The 21,356-nt window shown below is 35.2% G+C and overlaps 1 protein-coding gene and 1 non-coding gene across 3 annotated transcripts in view; both read right to left on the bottom strand.

The window, feature by feature from the left end:
• The window catches only part of COL21A1 (collagen type XXI alpha 1 chain), a 175,273-nt gene that overhangs the window by 12,460 nt on the left and 141,457 nt on the right, over positions 1 to 21,356 (bottom strand). For both annotated transcript variants that reach the window (XM_059701347.1, XM_059701346.1), the window contains 5 exons: positions 10,265 to 10,309; positions 8,053 to 8,106; positions 6,983 to 7,036; positions 3,448 to 3,501; positions 1,329 to 1,400 (listed from right to left, as the gene is read on the bottom strand). In XM_059701347.1, the coding sequence (XP_059557330.1) occupies positions 1,329 to 1,400; positions 3,448 to 3,501; positions 6,983 to 7,036; positions 8,053 to 8,106; positions 10,265 to 10,309 (279 nt within the window). The remainder of the gene's footprint in view (positions 1 to 1,328; positions 1,401 to 3,447; positions 3,502 to 6,982; positions 7,037 to 8,052; positions 8,107 to 10,264; positions 10,310 to 21,356) is intronic.
• On the bottom strand, positions 5,158 to 5,264 carry LOC132237742 (U6 spliceosomal RNA). The gene has a single exon (XR_009453585.1). It is a non-coding gene; the product is annotated as a U6 spliceosomal RNA (small nuclear RNA).

Below are 21,356 nucleotides of genomic sequence, written 5' to 3'. Positions count from 1 at the left end.
AAACAAGGAAAAGAGGACTTATTTTGGCAAATGTTATTTTAAGAAATCAAACTGAAAAATCTTCCATTAAGTTCATAGTAGCCACAATGTTAGAGGAAACAATGAAATAAAACATAATGTTAAAATTATATTTTAAAAAAATATGCTTCAGAATGAAGTTTGGGGGGATTATATTCCATAATAATAAGCCTCCTAGAATTTCTCAGAAGAGACATTAGAGACCAACTAGTTCAAGGTCCTTGTTCGTATTGATAATGAACCCACAGATCAGGAAAGGAGACCACTCTCCTAAAGTTGAACTTGGACAGTTTCCAAATTTCTTTTTACCACACCAGGTTATCAGCAAAAAAAAAAAAAAATACAGCTTTTGTGTTTACAGCAAACAGAATACAGATTTTCTTTTATATGGCAAATTTCTGAACAAGGAAATGCTCTAAATCTATGTATGCACAGTAGGTTTACTTAATATTCACTAAGGATGGAATACTTAATTGCTGCTATGAAGGTCATTCCTATGTCAGCAAGTGCTGCCTACTGCTCATCAGTACCGAAAGGTCAAGGATCATACTGGGCATAATAATTTAGGGGCCAAGTAGATAATACATGAGGGACAGAAAAACAAAATGGCAGAAAAACCGAAATAGCAAAAGATATGAAGATGAAGACCTAAGAGCTTGTATCCTTTCCAGAATACTAAAAGCCAGTATATCTACTTTTAAGCGGAAATGCATATATTTATAGTGGCATAGACTGTTTTGACAAACGGGCAGTCACTTGTTGCTTAAAACCTTCAAATGATACAGCTTAGGGTTCCTTGAAAGAGAAGGAGAGAGAGAATTTTATATGAGCATATACGACTTGTATTTTAAACTCCTTAAAGGAATTTAATGATTTCTCTGTAATAGAATTGTTAATAGATAGGAACTTCATGATCAAACATCTGATTGTAATTTTTATCCTTTCAGACTCTTGCCCCGGTTTCAGTAACAACGATTCATATATTGGTAAGCGTGCCTGACGAGTACTTTTCCTGAGACATTCTTCACTCACCTGGATTGACTGCAAAACAGTCTAAATTCACAGAATAGTATTTAATTGTATGTTCAGATTTTCTGATCTGAAAGCCTCTTCCCAAGTCCTCATCTAGAAGATAATACCCACATAGGGACATGAAAGATACCACAGCGTTTAGCATGAGCTTAAACATAGTATATAGGTCAGCATATCACTTAAGGTATAATCAGTCCTACTATCCAATTTTAACCAAAGGAAAACTTACATGTTAGCAGCTCATGAAAAGTGAACTATATCTCCTAAACAATGCTTACCTTTTTGCCTTGGATTCCAGGTAAACCCAGGTATCCTGGTTCTCCCGGGGGGCCTACTGCTCCTGGCTCTCCCTAAGTAACACAGGAATTACAGAAAGATCACAGACCTAGTGCTTATGAAAAATACCGCTGTTTTTATTTCTACATATACCTCAAATTTTAAATTGCTGGTAAAAAAAAATTGGTTGACATTTAGAGTTATTACTATAGGGATAATAAAGAATAACAAGTTTACTGGACTCCCAATAAAACCTTTTATATATTTTTCTATAGTTAAGAATTTCTGATAGCATACCATAACATTTTATGAATATTTGGTGCTTTTATTATATTTCATAACATTAATAAAGTAAATAATAAAGTAGTGAAAATAATAAACATAGGTATCTTTTTTCCATTTACTAACCACTTTTTCTTCCTCCTTGAAACTGCTTTTTCTCATACTGCTACTTTAAAAATATTTACTTTATTGTTTCAAAAATGGTAAGTAAATAGAAGTAATAAAAAGTATTGAAAATCTCATTACTATTTTTATTTTGTTGTCTATTTTCTACCTTTCACAAACACATATACATAACTTAGTTAGTAATACATGCTATGTATGCATAATTTTCATCTTTTACTTCAACACACATATATTGTGCACTTCTTTATATGACATTATGTTTTTTAAAACATGATTTTTAAATCACAGAATAGTATTCAACTCTATTGATTTGCTATATTTTATTGACTAAAATTCCCATAGTGTTAAACATTGGTTTTCAAAATTTTATTTTTATAAACAATATTGAGGTAAACGAACATCTTTGTAGTTAAATTGTGTGCACATTTGTAGTTTTTCTTTATACATATGGAATATTATTTTCTTAGAAGTAAATTCTTGAGCTGTTTCAGAATAAAGAATATCCCTGAGTTATCTTAACTCAAATTGTCTATTCTTCATGTCATAGGGGTTATTTTATTTCTTTCTTTTTTGAGTGCCGAGAATCACTTTATTGCACGTGTTTAGAGGTTTGGAGTGCTGGGGAGCCTGGAGAGGGAACACACAGCAGGATCCCTCCAAGCGAGAGGCTCGGGGACTGGTGTTGGGACACGACCCCCAGTGGGGGAGGCCCAGGTGGTGGCAGCAGCTGCTGCCTCTGCTGTCAGTCCTGCGGGAGCCTGGCTCTGTTGGCCCTGCCCGGGCCCGAGTGTCACTGTAGATGACTGTGCTGATCCGATCCTCTTCATCCACGAAGCTCCGTTGCACCTGCTCCAGCCCTGAGGCAGTACAGTGAGGACCCTGCCTGCCAGCATGACCCGGAGGCAGAATCCCAGAACCTGCTGGTGTGTCTGTGCTGCTGCTGCTGCCGCTTCTACTCTGGTCCCTGAGGCCTCACTCCATGAAACTGGACCCAGTACCTTAAAAGTTCTAAATAAGGAGGTTCTCAGAAAGCATAGGGTGAAGATGTATCAACAATTTTCGGGTTAAAACTGTAAGAGATGGGACACGATCCTGAACGCTTCATGGTTTTTTGTGTTTTGTTTTGTGTTTAACCATCAGTCCAAAAGTCTATCCTAAAACCTAAAGACTACCCTCTTCTGTAGAAACTAAGTTTTGTTCTCTTTGCTCATTGTGCCTGCTCCTGAGCTGCTCAGTATTATGCTAGATTTTTAAAAGCTGAAGGGGATTGAAAATCTCATGAAATAAACATAAGCACGGTTTGAGGGAAACTGGTAACGGCAGCCATGGGTCCCCACTCTGAAAATAAAGTCCCATCAATCAGCAAACAGCACTACTTATGGGAGCCACCCACTCTTGTTTCCACCCATGTGGGAGAGTGATATTCTCTAGACCAGAGAGAATGTTCACATTAGCACATGACTTTTACCATTTCCAGAAAAAAACAAGTCAAAGCATATTTCATGCATTTATTATCCAAACTATGAGAAAGTGTCCAAAAGACAGAAGTAAATTGGCCCACATTGGTCATTTCCTTTCATGTACCTTAATTTTGTGACAAAGGAAATCCTAATTTCAGATAACTTTTCTTAAGAGATACAAATGTTAATTTCATCAAAGAGGGAAACTTATAATTCTTTGAAAATATTTCCAAGTGCATCAAATCACAGTTACCTTGAGCCCAGAAACCCCAGGAATCCCTTGAAGTCCAGGTTCACCTTTATTTCCCTGTCAATGCATCAAAACCATTTGAATTAAAAAAATGAGTCTTAATTTATCTGATATAGACATTTACAGAAATATATTTAAAATAATTTTTAGCCCTAGCCAGTTTTGCTCAGTGGATAGAGCATCAGCCTGCACACTGAAGGGTCCTGGATTCAATTCTGGTCAAGCGCATGTACCTTGGTTGCAGGCTCGATGCCTGGCCCTGGTAGGGGCTCATGTGGGAGGCAACAAATTGATGTGTCTCTCTCACACATCTCTCTCTCTCTCTCTCTCTCTCTCTCTCTCTCTCTCTCTCTCTCTCTCTCTCCCTCCCTCCCTCCCTCCCTCCCTCTCTCTCTTTCTCTCCTCCTCTCTCCCACTCCTTCTAAAAATCAATTGAGGAATATCACTACCCACCAGAGTGAGAATGAACAAAATAAAATAATTTTTACATTTTCAACTTTCTAATTGTTTGAAACATGGACTCTATACATTGAGCCTACATATGAAGAAAAACTCTTTTATGCAAGGAAGTGAGTTGTCACATTTATAAAAGCTCTCTAAAAGTATGTGTTTTTATACCAGCAGGTCCAAGTATAAGGGGAGAGATTAAAATATTTAGGGACCGGAGCTTATTAGCTAGGTCTCCACACCGCACAGACTGAAGCCACATATTTTCACAGCATCCTCTGGGCTGAAGATCTTTACCTTTGCTGTTTTACTTTCTCACTATGGCTCACCTTCAGGATGCATCTGAAGGAAAGAAATGTAGCTTCCAATGTACAGTGGCTTTTTTGAAGCAATATACATCAGAAAATGTTTAGTTTGTGCTCTTTTTCAAGATTCCCAGCACAGTCCTTTCTAACAGAAACTTGGTGAGCAGGACTGAATTGACAGCAAAGAATGTAAGACAGGACAAGATGATTGGATATAAAAGAGAGAAAAGGCCTGCTGGCTAATAAGGAGAGATTGTCAAAGGTTGTTCTGATTTGCAAATACACAATAATACCTGAAATCACAACCCAGTCAGTATCTGGCAAAAGCCCTGATTAAACAGGTGTGTGTGACACCTGAAAGGGGCACGTGATGATCATCCATAGCCAAGTTGGATTCACTCATAGGGGAACCAGCTTCATTTTCAGCTTTTGAAAAGTGCTCATGTTGAGAAACATGTGAACCTGATATGTGGATTTAATTAAAGCATGTAGCACATAACAGCAGTGTTGAGCCATAGAACAATAGCTCCTTAACATTTCTAATGTTACAAGTGATTAAGCTGGAAATCAAGGATGTCAGAAGCCTTGCCAAAAGTTACATGGCTTGATTATGTTAATATGTCCTAATATCAGTCAAGTAATGTCTTTGAAAACTGGAATGCAGTGTGGTGAAATAGACTTCTAATGGTTAAACAGCTATTTTAAAAAGAGGTATTATAATCTAAATTAGAAGTGTTATAAAGATCTACCACAGAGTATCAACCTCACCCCTGCCCTTCTAAGATAGCTTTTTGTCCCACTCCAGCCAATGATACTGAAGGCATAGTCCACATACATACACTTGACAAAACTGGCAGAAATAAGCTAATAGAGAGGTCAGTAAACTATGACCCGTGGGTTAAACCTAGTCCAAAGCATGTTCTTTTTTGTGTGTGATTTTTTGTTTTGTTTTGTTTTATTTTTTAATATGGAATGCTTCACCAATTTGCGTGTCATCCTTGGGCACGGGCCATGCTAATCTTCTCTGTATCGTTCCAATTTTAGTATATGTGCGGCCGAAGCGAGCACCAAAGCATGTTTTTGTAAATGAAGTTTTAGGGGAACATAGGCATATCCCACATGGTTTGTGTTTGCCCATGGGTGTTTTTGCAATAAAATAGAAGAGTTGAGTCGTTGCAACAAAGACTATGTGGTCCCCAAAGACTAAAGTACTGTCTGGCCCTTTGCAGAAAAGGTTTCCAAAACTTGAGCTAATTAATATACTGCATGAAAAGAGCTTAAAATGTTTCGTTGAAAAGATTGAATTAATGGGTATAATTTTAACATCCCGAGTCTATTTTTAACTAAATTATTGCTCAAGTACAAGATGAGGGAAATTAAACTTTATAGTAACTCATGTAAAAATAACAAACTGTGTGACATTGGAAACAACCACTTGCCTCCCCAGCCAAATCAACGAAATCAACAAATGCCACAAATATCTTTTAGGAAAAAGCCAGCAGATTTAATTAACCTCCAGCTAAGTAAGGAGCCAATAATGTGAAGTGGCTAATTTTAAAAAGCTGATGAATGGGGGACATCTGTAGTACTATCAAGAATGAAAAATAAAAATCTGATGAAATCTTAGATTGTATTCTCAAAATTTAGAGAATCCAGAGTACGATGGGAGAGTCGTTGTATCTCAGATACTTGAAGAGTATACAACTACTCCACATCTTCTTCAAAAAATGACCGTGAGAAGTTATGGAGAACCTCTGCTCAGCAAGCCGAGTCACTCAAAGGTTTTACAGCAACTCCGCACACCTACTGCTGCTTGGACCCACAATACTCCAAGAATCCACATGGGTCCACACTGGTGAAAGGGCAGCTACTTTTCCCTAATCACTAGGGTCCCATGACATTTTATCCTCTCTTTTTTAATGCTTCAGAAACTCAAAGTACATTATGTCATCTACTCATTTAGTACGCCAGGTTCTATTCCCCTGGGGGGTGGGGGGGAGTCTAGTTAAATGTTGAATTTAACAGCAATTATATAACTTTATTTTGAAAGATTTTCCTAGAATATACTCATTAAATAGTTGAGAATACTTCCTGAGTCTAGCCAGGACATATTTAGTTCCATCCTCAAAAAAAACAACACAAAGTAACAACAACAACAAAAAAATAGTTTTCTCAGCACAGGATTCTATATACTAGAAAATGGTCGTGGTATTACAAGAATTTCATTCCTACCATGAGAATACCTAACCTGACATACTAAATATTTTCATCAAGCTTGCCTTACTTTTTTAAATCCTGAAAGTAAAGATAATATACTATCTTACCCATAGTCCTTAGGGAAGAAATACCAAATAAAACTCACTACACGGCATTTCACATTTCATGAATAAAAATTCCATATACATTCCACTAAATAAAAATATCACTGAGAGGACTGGAAAACTGGTGATTATGCTCAATGGTGACCATTAATGCTTTAGGTCAGTGGGTTTGGCACTAAACTTCGTAGAACTCTACGTGTTCCTCAGTGCTCTCTGAGATGCCAATAAGGGAGGAGGGAGCTGAGTAGTGAGGGAGCCTAGAACCTTCCCAGCTTAAACCAGACCTGCTTTAGTCTGTTCTATATGCACAATTTTTGCCTAAGATTTTATTCCTATAAGTGATTGTTCCTAGAACTAAAACCACATTCAAAATAAAATCAATGTAGCTAGTTAAAACTTTTATTGAAGTACATAAATGGTCATTTGACACGAAGTTCTCAATCTTATTGTTTGTCCTATATTTACCTTAGATCCTGGAGTTCCAGGCTGACCTGGTGAGCCATCGCTTCCCATCAAACCCTACATTTTTAAGTGGGAATTCAAGAGAAATATAGAGAAAAACATTTTAAAAATTTAAATTCATTTCCAAGCCACACATTCTTATAACAATTGATCCACTTATTTGGAAAATTTCCTTACACACATCCAAATAAAGGATAATAAAGTAAATAAGCAACCTATACAAGATAGAATGAAGGCTAGCAGAGCCCTTGTAAATTTTTGCTCAAAGAATCTACAATAGCTCAAGTTACTGAAGGGCTGGTAAAAGACAGATGTAAGGGAAAGTTTATTTTTTTCTATACTCATTCTTCCTTTTATCATGAGGGTAAAGAATTAGGTTTCTGCATGGATGTTACCTTGATCAACATTACTTAGAATTTCTATTTTCTTGAACAGTATTTTGAAAGAGTTACAATCTAATAAATTCTTTGAATATAATAATCTCTCTTCAAGTTACAAAATGGCCATATTTTAAACTAACCATATAATTCATAATAAGACAATGATAACCACTCTAGCAAAAGGACCTGATTTAGTTTTTGTTGAACTTTAAATACCATCATGTATACTAAAAATATCTGCTTTCTCTTAAATATGGCAAAGGAAATGTGATGAACAAAATAAAAATTCAATTAATATCACCAGAAAATATAATCTCAACATGGCCATATTAAAAATACCATGTCATCAATACTATGCTTTGCTGTCAATTTAGGATGTCATTGCAATTATAAAATGTAAAATATACTAGTTAATAGCACAGTATATGAAATATTAAAAATTTATTTTCTGGTTTATCTATAGTAAGGTCTCTGACCTTTATTTGGGTGGTCAAATTTTTTAGAACCTGAAGAAATCTAGACTTTTCTAGAAAAATGGACATAAACATTATCTCTTTCATACAAATGGATGGAATTGGTGAACCCCAAGTATCTTATTGCTGGACCCCACCAAGTTTTGTGAACTCCAGAATAAGAACTCCTGGCACATAGTAACAATATTTCAAACGCCTGATAATAATGACATTAACATACAGGTATCCCCGGAGCTCCTTTTTTTCCTAATGGTCCTGGAGGCCCAATTTCTCCCTAAAAATCAAATACAGATCACATTTAAAATTGGAAATTATCAACTCATTTCCAGAAATTTCTGACCTAAGCACTACAGAATGAAAATTCAATACCAATCAGCCCAGTGTGGTCTGTTTTCCCTTCCTGTACTATGAGAAAGGAGCAAGGCAAGGCTGAAAACTCAGGAACTAAACACCTTAAAGACGTGGGCCTGGGGTCTGTGGTGGACTTACAAAGTCAAATATTTTCATTAGGAAATCAGGTATGACAATTGCCAGTCTTTCAAAGATGACCTAGCAGTTCACTAAAAGGTGAGACAACAGGGGGGAATAATAAAGAAATTTTTTTTTACATATCAGAGTTTAAGATCTATGATAGTAAAAACAAACTAATAAAAAAAATGAATACGGAATAACAGCATTCAGATTTAAACTTCTGGGATTGTGGCTCACTGGGTGCTCCAAGGGATTCTCGGAATCCAGAACAAACACAAACAAAAACAAAAAACAGAAAGAGCATCCTCTGTGAGAAAATGCCAGTCTTCTAAGAAGTAGGGAAGGTCTTCAAATATCTCTCATTTTAATAAAATATACTCTGGGTTGAGGCTATAATTATGAGATTTGGAGCTGTGCAGGAGTCAGAGGATTGGGGTTGCCTGAGAGTGCATGCTCAGCTCAGCAAACTGACTGCTGGACCAGCCATCTGTAGAGGCAGAACTTTCAAAGGGGGTTGAAATTGTGTCCACGCTGCCAATTGGAGGCAGCTCTCCATCTCCAGTTAGACTGACAGGACTCCCACCAACTAAGATAAGCAATGAGCTCACAATCAACCAGAAAAAAAGAGGCAGCAAGCCACAGACTGAGACTCAACAGGAATATCCACAAATGACAGAAGCAGAATTTAAAACTGTATATGAAATATTTACAAATTAAAAAATGAAACCAGGAGGACTAGTAGGACTGAAAACAGAATAAGAAAAGTTAGTAAGAATAAAAAGATATTATTAAAAATTAGAACTTGCCATGGCCAGTGTTGCTCAGTAGTTTTGGAGTGTTGGCCTGCACACCTAAGGGTCTTGGATCCAAATCCTGGTCAAGGGCACATATGTGGGCACCAGTTGGGGCCGGTGCAGGAGGCAACCAATCCATGTATCTCTCTCACATTGAGCTCTCTCCCCCCACCTATCCCCATCCCAACTCTACTTCCCTTCCACTGTCTCTAAAAAATCAAGGGAAAAGATATCCTCAGGTGAGGATTTAAAAAAAAAAAAAAAAAAAACAACACCCAACAATTGATTTAAATAGATTAGACACAGTAAAGGAAAAATAAGTACACTGGAAAATATATCCAAAAAATTGAACCAGAATGTAAGACAGAATAAAGAATATGAAAATAAAAAACTATTTAGGGATATACTGGTAGAGGACAAAATTAGAAGGGATAAATATATCTCACAAGAATTCCAGAAAGATGCAACAGAGAGAATGAAATAGTAAAACGGAGGTAATGGTTGATGTTTTATAGAATTAATACAAATGATTCCACAGAGCCGGGAAGCAAATTGAGTTCCCACCAGGATGAATAAAGAGAAATCTTTATCTAGATACACCACAGTGAGTTTCAAGAACACTAAAAACAAAGAAATACCTTAAAAGAATCCCAAAGAAAGGGACAGACACAAATCAATGGTCATTAGAATCAAAGCAGATTTTTCATAGTAACAACAGAAGCCAGGAGACAATAGAAGAAATTTCTCAATGTGTTAAGAGAAAATAATCCTCAATCTTGAATTGTATGCTCTACAAAATTATGTCTCAAATACAAGAGTAAAATAAAGATATTTTTAGTTAAATCAAAACTGAAAGTTTATTATCAAGATATCTGTACTAAAAGAACTTCTAAAGGTATAGTTCAGGAAGTAGTAAAATTACTACTAAGAGCACAAGACAGAAAAGTAACCTAGTAAAATAGAAAGCAAGTATGTAAATGCAAATTTATATTATCTGGATAAAATAATAATAAAAACTAATTTGTAAAATAATAGCTTCTAAAATTATATCATATTTGAACAATTGACTTGCCATGAATGTAGTAAAAAAGTATTCTTGGTGAAGACACATTGCCCTTTTAATAAGCTGATTCAGGCCCAAATCTTTCAAATTTCATCAATACTCACCTTTTGTCCCATTAATCCTTGGTTTCCAGGAAATCCTGGGATTCCCTAAAAAGAAATAAAATATATTTTTAAATAAAATGTTGACTGTATCATTAGAGAATAGGTCATAATTGGATTTTAACTTATAAGTAATGCATAATTTCAAATATATCCACTTACAGTATAACACTTCCACTTATAATAATCCAATTTGGAAAACAGGAAATTTATGAGAGTTGATACTATATGAACATCTACTGATATTAAAAGTTTAAAATAAAGGCTTTCAAAAATCTCTGAGCATATTAACCTTGGTTCTTCCTTCAGACCAACATAAGTGATAAAATAAGGACATTTCATCTAAACACATTCCTGTGTTAGTTATTGAGAATCATGCAAAGAAAAATTGTCAAATCAGAGTTCAGATTCAACACAACAGTTCCAAAGGCCCTCACAGTATCACAACTATAATTAAAAACTGATGAAACTAAATAATTTCCTCCGAACTGAGCCTTGAAATACCCAGAAACCTAACTCCTTGTGTAAGATATGGTAATCTTTCTTCTAATGATTCCCTTGCTAATAAAATCATAAAGAATATGCAGGCCACAGCTTGTGGAGAGACAGGAAAACAGAGAGGTCTTTCACATGGCTCAACCCAAATGTACAAGTCCTCTAGCAAAAGTCAGAGGAACTTAATGTTAATTTTATAAATTTGAGAATAACGTTAGAACATTTATTAATGAGAAAATTCTACTCAGTCTTTCAATACATTTATCAAAATGATCATTTCTCACCCAAACAGTGATGGTGCTAATCACATTAATCAATTTTCATTTTTTTATTGTTTTTCTTAGCTCCTTTCTCGATGACACTTAAGATGGAATAATTACTGAGTGTGTGTGTGTGTGTGTGTGTGTGTGTGTGTGTGTGTGTGTGTTCACAATCTGGCAGGAAAGGGAATGTGAAAGAGAAAGAAATTGGGCCCCATCAGTATTTTTCTGAAAGACCTCTGCATCATTAGGACTTACAAAAAATAAGCAGTGCTCTCCTCAGTAAATCAGGGCAAGTGGTAGAGATGCCACTATCAGTGAAATCAAATATCTTCTATTACAGGGACAGTCTGCCATAATTTTGTCTCTCACATCTTGATTTTATTAATACAACTAGAGGCCCAGTGCATGAAACTCATGCACTGGAGCGGGGGTGGGGGTTGTTCCTCAGCCTGGCCTGTGCCCTCTCGCAGTCTGAGACCCCTTGGGGGATATCCACCTGCCGCTTAGGCCTGATCCCCGAGCCAGCAGTCAGACATCCCTCTAGCAATCCGGGATACCTCACTCCTTACCACTCAGCCCGCTGCTCCTTAGCACTGCCGTGGAGCAGGAGAAGCTCCTGCCACCACCGCTGCGCTCACCAGCTGTGAGCCCGGCTTCTGGCTGAGCAGCTTCTCCCCCTGTGGGAGCGCACTGACCAACAAGGGGCAGCTCCTGCGTTGAGTGTCTGCCCCTGGTGGTCAGTGTGCATCATAGCAACAGGTCATTCTGCTGTAATGGTCGCTTAGGCTTTTATTATATAGATTCTGTTCAGTGCAGGGCAGGAGCATATAGTTCTAGTTTAAAACTCCACTTGAATTATAAATTGCAATTCAATTTCATTCTACTCGCCTCAATTCAGTTTGCCAGGGCTCTCCACCCTTTGCACAGAAAAAAATGTACGTAAGCAATGGCTATCTACAGGTGTTTGAAGTCTACTTGAAAACACAAGCCTTTATAAATGTACTAACTAGATATAATATAAAATAATATTAAATTTCAATGTGACATTATAAAACATGAACACAGGACATTCTATAAACACTCTAAAACATAAAGCAAAAGTAAGCTGAGTTTTAAGTATAATGAACATAGAATAATATAAACTGTATCCTTATATACAGAAAATTTATATTCTCAAAGAAATCAAGACCAATATTGTTTAGAATAAAGACCCCATTTAAATAGATAGCACCTGCAACCAAATCTCTCTCTCTCACACACACACACACACAATCAGTTTAGACAAGTTCTGAGTTTAAATAAAATCTCCTTATAAAATCGTATCAAGATGGCCACACATTATTCTATGCTGATACAGTTGTGGCAACAGTCTCTTGGCCCCAAGAATCCCTAATGGGGCCATGTAATTGCCCATGACACAAGCAAACCTGAAAAGCTGAAATTTTGCTGCACAGAGTAGTCCTTTATTATTCAGGGTTTCATCACTACTCAAGTCTCTATGCCCTTCATAATCTATGATAGTAATAGGAAATAGTTAAAGATATCCTCACTTGTCTTGTTTCTAAAGCCAAATTAGGAGTCAGCAAGTCTGCACCTTCACTCTGGGGGAGGGGGGGGGGGGCGGGAGGGGGGAGATGCAGACAGAGTTATGCCCAGGCATCCCTGAGTAGCAAGCTGGCTTCCACATCCCAGAAATCCTTGAGAACCTCACATTTACCCACTGGGTCTGATTTGACACCCTTCTATCTGAGTAATTCTAAGACTGAGCTTGGTTTACATTAGGACATAGCCACAAATCTTACATTATCTCAATGTATCAGATATTGAGAATATTTTGTGGGAATTTCAGGTTGGAAAAAAAGGTTATTTTTCAACTATGTGTTTCTTCTAAAATTAGTGAACATTAAAATACATCTCACAGATGTGAAAAGAAGTCATATCCTCTATTCCACTTATACCAAGAATTATTAAATACTTATTTTGTAAGTAACAAACAAAAATATATAAAACTATGTAATATTAAAAACAAAATGTAAAACTAATTAATAAAAGCAATTTTTGGCCAAACTAATATAATATCACGAGCATGCATGAAATAAAAGACTGTTGAGAGAGTGGTTAATCAGAAGAGCTGAAATCATTCAGAGCTTTATTAGTTAATAAAATTCTTCTAGATAATATTTTCCTGGGCTCCCAATGCATTTATTGAAACAGACTAAACTTTGCCAACTTTACATTAGCAGAAATATCATTCAAAACCATTTGAAAGTTACCAGTTTGTTGATCCAAAAGTATTTAGTAACAATTACTTTATAGAGCAAATGTTTGTCCAAGCTAAATCTTTATATTTCTCTTTCAGCCTGTGTGGTTTGTGTTCAGACAACTGTGAAATGTATAAGTAAAGACAGAAACAAGTCTTCCATTTGGTAAGAGTAAAGAGACCTATTTCTTCCACTTACGTGATCTCAGTTTGGGTTTTGAGGAAAAGGAGAGAATCAGCCAGAAATTCCTGTATAATGTTGTGGTGAAAAATGTGGGTATAAAAATAAATGTTCTAGAAGCTTCTCTGTAACCATTAAACCATTAATAAACAGTCATTAAAAATAGGAATTTAGATTAAAGTGTCTGGTCCCTATTTCCTAGCGACCACTTTATAATGAAGAAGGTGTCTCCATGGTATATTACTTAGAAAAGACAAAACATCACTTTATACTTCCCCACATATAATGAATACATTTATCTCACCCCTGAAATTAGAGCATCTTGAATCAAGTCTGCTTTTAAGTAATGCAATATTTTCAGTGCACTGAAGACAGATGCAACCCAGTAATGATATTTTAAAATCAAAATTTTCAATGTTTCTATGTAGTGGTGAAGATAATTAATATTACACAGCTTTCAAAATATTAGAAGCATATTATGTCTTCTTTTTTATGTATAAAGAAGTTATTTATTTATTCCCAGAGATTCAATGAAAGAAGAACTCATGTTGAAAGTATTATTATTAGTTACAAAGATTACAATGATTATTTAAAAAGAACATAGAAATAGTATGAAACAGTTAAAAATTTAGACTGGAGTCAGTCAGTCCATTATGAAGTGGCTAATTAACTACAAGCCAGTTATTTAAACTGTGAAATCTCAGTATCACTATATCAGACATGGGGAAAATAATAGAACCTACTTCATGGAGTTGGTACATTATATCAATGAACTTTCACAAGTGCTTAGCTCAGTTCGGGCATGATAATGATTGGATTTTCATGACTGTCTTTTCACAGCTCCTCCATGACCTTTGAAAGTTTCAAAATAAATTAGTCAACTCTTTTCAGTATCTCAAAATTTTTCTTTTTACTCCATTTTGAGGAAGTCTGTTTTGTCTTTCCACCTTGCCTTTTTCTATGCTCATTTCCAAAAGTTTCCATTTCCAAGATGACTCTGGCAATCTACGGCTTCCCACTAGGGGGCGGCAACATGCTGGCATTGCCCTCATTCATTACCTTTGCCTTTTCATGTTTGGCTGACTGATTATATAGAAAAATACTACAATGACTTCTCTTTTTTAAAAAATCAGAAATACAAATACATTTATATTTCATCACTATTAAAAACATTTATATTTCAACACATTTTCCCCCCAGAAAAATATGACCAAAAGTTTCAAATATATTTACAGGTGAATTCCACATTTTCCAACCCAATGTTTTTAAATTCCAGACTCACAGATCATGAATGATGTACAAAAGATTGCTCTGTGGTAAGATAACTCTGAAGAGAAGTCACAGTCATAGCTGCCAGACCTTAAAGAAACCAATATACAAGCACTTGCAATGAACCCTTAATACAGAAATTACCGGTTTTACTACCCTCTTTAATACTTCAATACAGTTTTACTACTCCGTTTGATCTTTAAGGGGAGACACAGCAATCTAAGTAACGCTGGATGAATTTTTTTCTCCCTAGCCTACAAACCAGGACCCACATGGGACTGGATGCAAATTACCCAAATAATTTCAATAGAAAAATTCTTTGGTAAATACTTGTGGGCTCCTCATACTTATGTACAAACAGGAAATGTCACCCACCTGTCATAGTAATTACATAAAGAGACAGGGAGGCCACAGAAAGGAACAGCTATCAGTGAGCCCTTTGCAAAGTTGCTTCATGTTACTGGCATTTCTCACCCTCATCTAAAGACATTTATACAGTGTTAAAGCCGAGAAGATATTCTACATGATTTGCAAATGTATTAGTTTTTAGGACAAGATTTAAAAAGGCAAATATTTATTAAATTAAAATTACACACCTGAAAACCCAGAGGAGGTGGAGGAGGACCGGAATGAAATACCTGAGTACAGCCTGCAGTGCCACATCACAGGAATGTCATAGAACTGTCCTGACTCCTCCCCTCAACTACAGAAAAATAACCTACCCCTGGACATCAGCAATGAAACCATGCATGCGAAACACATTAGTGAGTTAAAAGGAACATGTACACATACACATATGTAAACCTGAAAACCAATTCCATTTCAAAGAAAAGTCCCAAAGTTATACCAGAGCTGTTCTAAACTAAGCTCTGATCCTCTGAAAACCTAAAAAGTGCAGCTCATACTATTTTGGTCACATGGAATGTCACTATATAACTCAAGACAAATTGTGAACTTCTCATTAAGGAGAAAATGGGACATGGATTTTTCAAAGACCTTTATAGCTGACTCGGTAAAGCTGTATACCATTTCCCAGAGAAATCTGACAATTATAATAAATATTTTTAAAAAGTAATACAAATGCAGACTGGTGCAGCCATTATGGAAAATAGTATGGAGTTTCCTCAAAAGATTAAATGTAGAAGTGTCATTTGACCCAGTGATCTCACTTCTAGGAATATATGCTAAGAATCCCGAAACACCAGTCAGAAAGAATGTGTGCACCCCTATGTTCACAGCAGCACAGTTTACAATAGCTAAGATCTGGAAACAGCCCAATGGGCCATCAATAAATGAATGGATAAAAAAGCTGTGGTACATTTCACAGTGGAATTCTATACAGCAGTCAAAAAGAAGGATATGTTCCTTTGAGACAGCATGGAGGGATCTGGAGAGTATTATACAAGTGAAATAAACCAGTCAGAGAAAGACAAGTATCACATGATCTCACTCATATGTGGAATCTAATGAACAAAATAAACTGTTGAACAAAATAGATCCAGAGATAGAGAAGCATGGAAGAAACTGTCAAACCTCAAGAGGGAAGGCCAGGGTGGGTGGGTGAGTGGGAAGAGATTAACCAAAGAACTTGTATGCATATAAGCATAACCCATGGACACACAATAGGGTGGGGAAGCCCTGGGGCAGGGGGTGGGGTGGGGGTACAGGCAAGAAAAAGTCAATGGGGGAAAACAGGGACATATGTAATATTTCAAAAATACCGATTTTTAAAAAAGAAAATAAATTTTTAAAAAGTAATATATAAGTCAACAAATAAAAATATTTTAAAACATCAAATCAAAGGTGAAAGTAATTTGAAGAAAATGAATTTTTAAAATTTAGTTTTATTGCTTAAAGTATTACAAAGAGTATTACATATGTCTCCTACCCCCCCCCATGATTAAAAGCAAATAACCATTTGAAAATTATATCTATACCTTCCTAAGTATCTTTTATTGATAACCTCAATTTTGAAATATTACATATGTAATTTTACACCTAAATTATTGTACTTATTGTGTAACTCAGCCCATTGTGAATTTTGTTATGTTCATACAATGTATATCCCCATTTTTTCTATTGACAATAATGAGATGATACAATAAACATTTACTAGAGAAAAAGTTAAAGGGAATTGTATTAGCTTTCTTTTGACCTTCGACAAATTACCACACACTTAGTGACTTAAAACAATAAATTTTATTCATTCACAGTCTTATACACAGAAGTCCAGCATGGGTTTCACTGGAATCCTTTCTTAAGTCTCTGGGGGAAGGAGGGAGGGGGTTTCTTTTCATACTCATTCAGGTTATTGGGAAAATTGAATTCCTTGCTTTTGTAGGACCAAGGTTTCCATTTTCTGTAAACTGAGGACCATTCCCAGTTTCTAGATGAAATCACATTCCTTGGCTCATGGATCCCTTCCTTTATCTTTAACACCAGCAGTGGCCAATCAGATCCTTCTCCAGTTGAGTATTTTTACTCATCTTCTTCCACGTTTAATTATTTTTTTATTAGATTGGGCCCACCCAGATAGTCCATGATAATCTCAAGCTCATTAACCTCTATCCTATCTGTAAAACCTCTTTACCATGAAAATGAACATATTCCCAGGTTCTGGGAATTAGGATGCGGGCATCTTTCTGGGGTTGGGGGAGTCATTATTTTGTCTACCTCAGAAATATACCTATTATCCCAGGACCAGATAGTTTCTATGTTATTTAAACTTCCCCAGGGCTTTAAAAAGATGGAGATTATCTAAATTCAAGTAAGTCTAATAACAAAACCAGTCAAGAATAATTCCTAAAAAATAAATCTACAAACTGATCTATATCGTTACTACAAATCCAAGTGACTTCGCTATTAGTTAGAGAATCAAATATATCAGTGCATAGAATAAGTTGAGCATGACTAAGTAGGGCTAGTTTCAAGATGCAATGAGTGTTCAACATTAAGAAATATACCCATATAATATGTTATATTTATGTAAATTACTATAGAGGAAGAACAATACAAAATCACTTCAAAAGATACTAAAAATACATTTTGTAAAGCTTATCATGCATTATTTATTTAAACTTTTTAATAACCCAGGACTACAATTTAAAAAAACAGGATCTGAATCCGTGGGAAACCAATTAATAAACCCCAGACTTGGTGAAACACTAGACATTTCTATTTAAAATTAGGGATAAAACATAGGCAGCTTTGAAGTAGTAATTTCAGTTACAGTAATACATTCTTTCTGTAAAATAGTTCATAAGTATATGTGAGTGAGTATAAGTAACTTCAATAGGAGAGGTTAAATGAAATACATCCATGCTATAAATAGATTCTGCATTCTCTCTTTTTAATCTGATCTGTTAAAACATCCACAATAATATAAAGGTAAAATTTCAATGGACATTTTTTTAATAAAAATATGTATATGTATTATTTATGTATTTGATTATGAAAAGAAAAAGTTTGAAAAGAATCTCATTGAATGAATAGCAACTATTATCTCAGAGGTGGGATGGGATTTGGCTAACAGACTTTAAAATTAACCACATAAGTTCCATATATTTTACCTATTTAAAAGAATTAAATAATAAGAATATGTAATAAGAAATATAAACAATGAATAGAATAAATATAAATAATAAAACATAATTAAAATGTTCAATAAAAATTTGGTCCATGAAGGTTTTTCATTTCAAAAAACTTTCAGAAAAAATAATCTAAGATTTTTTTCTTTATGTTTGAATCATTAAAAAAACTACAGTTAAAGATCAGTTGGCCAAAATAAAAAGGTGGCTATCACTGGATTAAAGAGAAAAAGCTAAAGAGAATGCAAAGATCAATTGTGGAAGAATCTTAACATGACTCATCATTGTGACCTCAGAGAATAAAGCATTGGCTCAGTTTTCATGACTTGGTAGATTATTCCTGTAGATAATTTTGCACATGTTGCTAAGGATAAACTTAGACAGGGCACCAATATCTCTGAGGGAAGAAAAATGCGGTGTTTCTAACTCTTTTGACAAAAGAGCTAGAATGTTGGCATTGGACAAGATTAGCCTAACCAGGGAGCATTTCCCCACTTCTCCCCAGTAACAGAAATTAACTTTTTTAAAATAAAAATGCTAATACAGTATATCTAGAATTAAAAGTTGTTTTATTATTAAATACTATAATAATTTATAGCATTTTAATTTCTAGAAAATTTAATCACCTAAAAATGTCATGTAAAATTGAAAATAGAATAAATTTGAATGATCAAATTCTTATCTTTGTGAGGATTTACCTATCTTTCACAAACAAGTTTAATCTTAGTCAATTGCATATACTAGTATACTAGTATGTATCTTTGTCTTACAAGATAGATTTGTTTCTGTGATTGTGTCAAAAATAATAAAGTATTTTAAATATACAAGGGAACTGAATCCATTTGGAAATATAATTTCACATTGTCATTCATGACAATACTAAAGCTTATTTAGGCAGAGGAAGCTATTAAAACACATATAGCCTAAAAGGATAAGGTCATAATTCCATTTTCCCTTTAATTTTTCACTAAAATTGTTTTCCTCAGTTGGGTACCATCTTTCTACTTTCATATCCCTCTGTTTTGAGCAACCTATTCCATAGCCTCTATATCACTAGTTGTTAAACTTTACATCAGATTCACATAAAGTATTGATTTAAAATACCATTTCGCCTCGCTAGCATGGCTCAGTGCCTGAGCGTTGACCTATGAAGCAGGAGGTTACAGTTCAATTCCCAGTCAGGGCACATGCCCAGGTTGCGGCCTCGATCCCCAGTCTAGAGCATGCAGGAGACAGCCGAAAAATGATTCTCTCTCATCACTTATGTTTCTATCTCTCTCTCTCCCTCTCCCTTCCTATCTGAAATCAATAAAAAAATATATTTTTAAAAATACCATTTCTTGGGCCCTGGCCATGTCACTCATTTGGTTAGAGCATCTTTCCCATATGCCCAGTTTGGGGGTTCCATCCCTGGTCAGAGGATATACAAGAACCAACTAATGAATGTATAAATAAGTGGAACTACAAATCATTGTCTCTCTCTTTCTCTCTCTCTCCTTTCCTAAAACAAACAAACAAACAAATAAATACTTCTTTAAATACAATTTATTGGGCTTCAGCTCCTGGTTCTGATTCATTAGGATGGGGTCGGGCCCAGAAAACTGAATTTTAAATGGTACTTCCGGTGATTCCAAATAAGAGAATCGGTGGATCACAGTTGGAAAAAAAGTGTTCTTTATGAAAAAACAAAACAACAACAAAAAACCACTCTTAAAAACTATCTGTATTTGGGATGTTTAACTAGGAGACTCATCAAGGAGTTTTTAATTTGATTTATTATCTGCCAATTAAATTTCCATACAATCCATTTTATGTCTCTCTGCTTAAAAACTAATATATATCTTATTTTCCCACCAATCTTTGACTCCTGGATCAACATTTGTAATACTTTGCCTTTCATGATTAACTTCATTTTTCTTTAATGACTTATAACAGTTTTAACCTGCCACAAGATTTTTATGTTTCTTGAATGAATTTTCTCTTTCCTTCACTGAAGAGCATGTGTTCCATCTGAAACCACCCGGTACAATGTTGTGCATTCTATGACTGCTCAGCAAATATCAGCACCTGACTATGCATCTCAATAAGATTCTGCAACAATTCTAAGGCTCTCTAGTGGAGGTTTCCCATTTTGTATGATTAACACTGAATTTGTAAAATATATTTTCAGAAATTCTTTGTTTTACCTAATACATCAATTAAGGCCTTCTTTTTTATGTAGACAGCAGAAGAAAATTTTATCACACGAAGAAATTATTCATAGTTTTTAAAATCAAGAAATCAGCACAGGACTCCTGGGCCCTGATTTATGTTTAATATTAGTTTATCAAATTACTCTTTATACTTTATTAGCAAGAAAAAGATTTTCATTAGAAAAGCCTAGTCCCTATGTGTTAATAAAATTAAAAGAAATTTACATTCTAATATCCTGGGTTGATATTTTTCATCAGATTAAATTAATGGTGAACCATTAGAGTAGCACATGACTTCTGGAATATATTTATAAATACTAGTCTCTTTAGTTAACAACACACCTTGGTTTTTAACACAACCGACAAAGCATTTATCCATGCCAAAAGCATTTCAAAGCCACAATCTTTTAAAGAACTGAAATTAAAACAGAGTATAAACAGATAACTATGACTTAATTAGGCATGTCTATTTCAAACAATGGGACACTCCTGTTCAGTATTCAAAATTACAAAAAAAAAAAAAAGAATATTACAAATCATTTCAGTACCTAGAACTACTGGCAATCAATTAACTAATTAGGTGCTTACCTCATTACCAAAAATAAAAATGAACATTAATATAAACAAAAAATATTTTAAGTGCTCTTTCTCAGATATTCCCCCTTGGTTTTTGTTTTTTTAAATATATATTTTTATTGATTTTTTTACAGAGAGGAAGGGAGAGGGATAGAGAGTTAATAACATCGATCAGCTGCCTCCTGCACACCCCCTACTGGGGATGTGCCCGCAACCAAGGTACATGCCCTTGACCGGAATCGAACCTGGGACTCTTCAGTCCACAGGCCGAC

This window comes from Myotis daubentonii, chromosome 6, assembly GCF_963259705.1.
Source record: "Myotis daubentonii chromosome 6, mMyoDau2.1, whole genome shotgun sequence".
NCBI classification, from domain to species: Eukaryota; Metazoa; Chordata; class Mammalia; order Chiroptera; family Vespertilionidae; genus Myotis; species Myotis daubentonii.
Note: the sequence above shows the minus strand (reverse complement) of the source record. Positions and strands in the feature narration are given on the sequence as shown.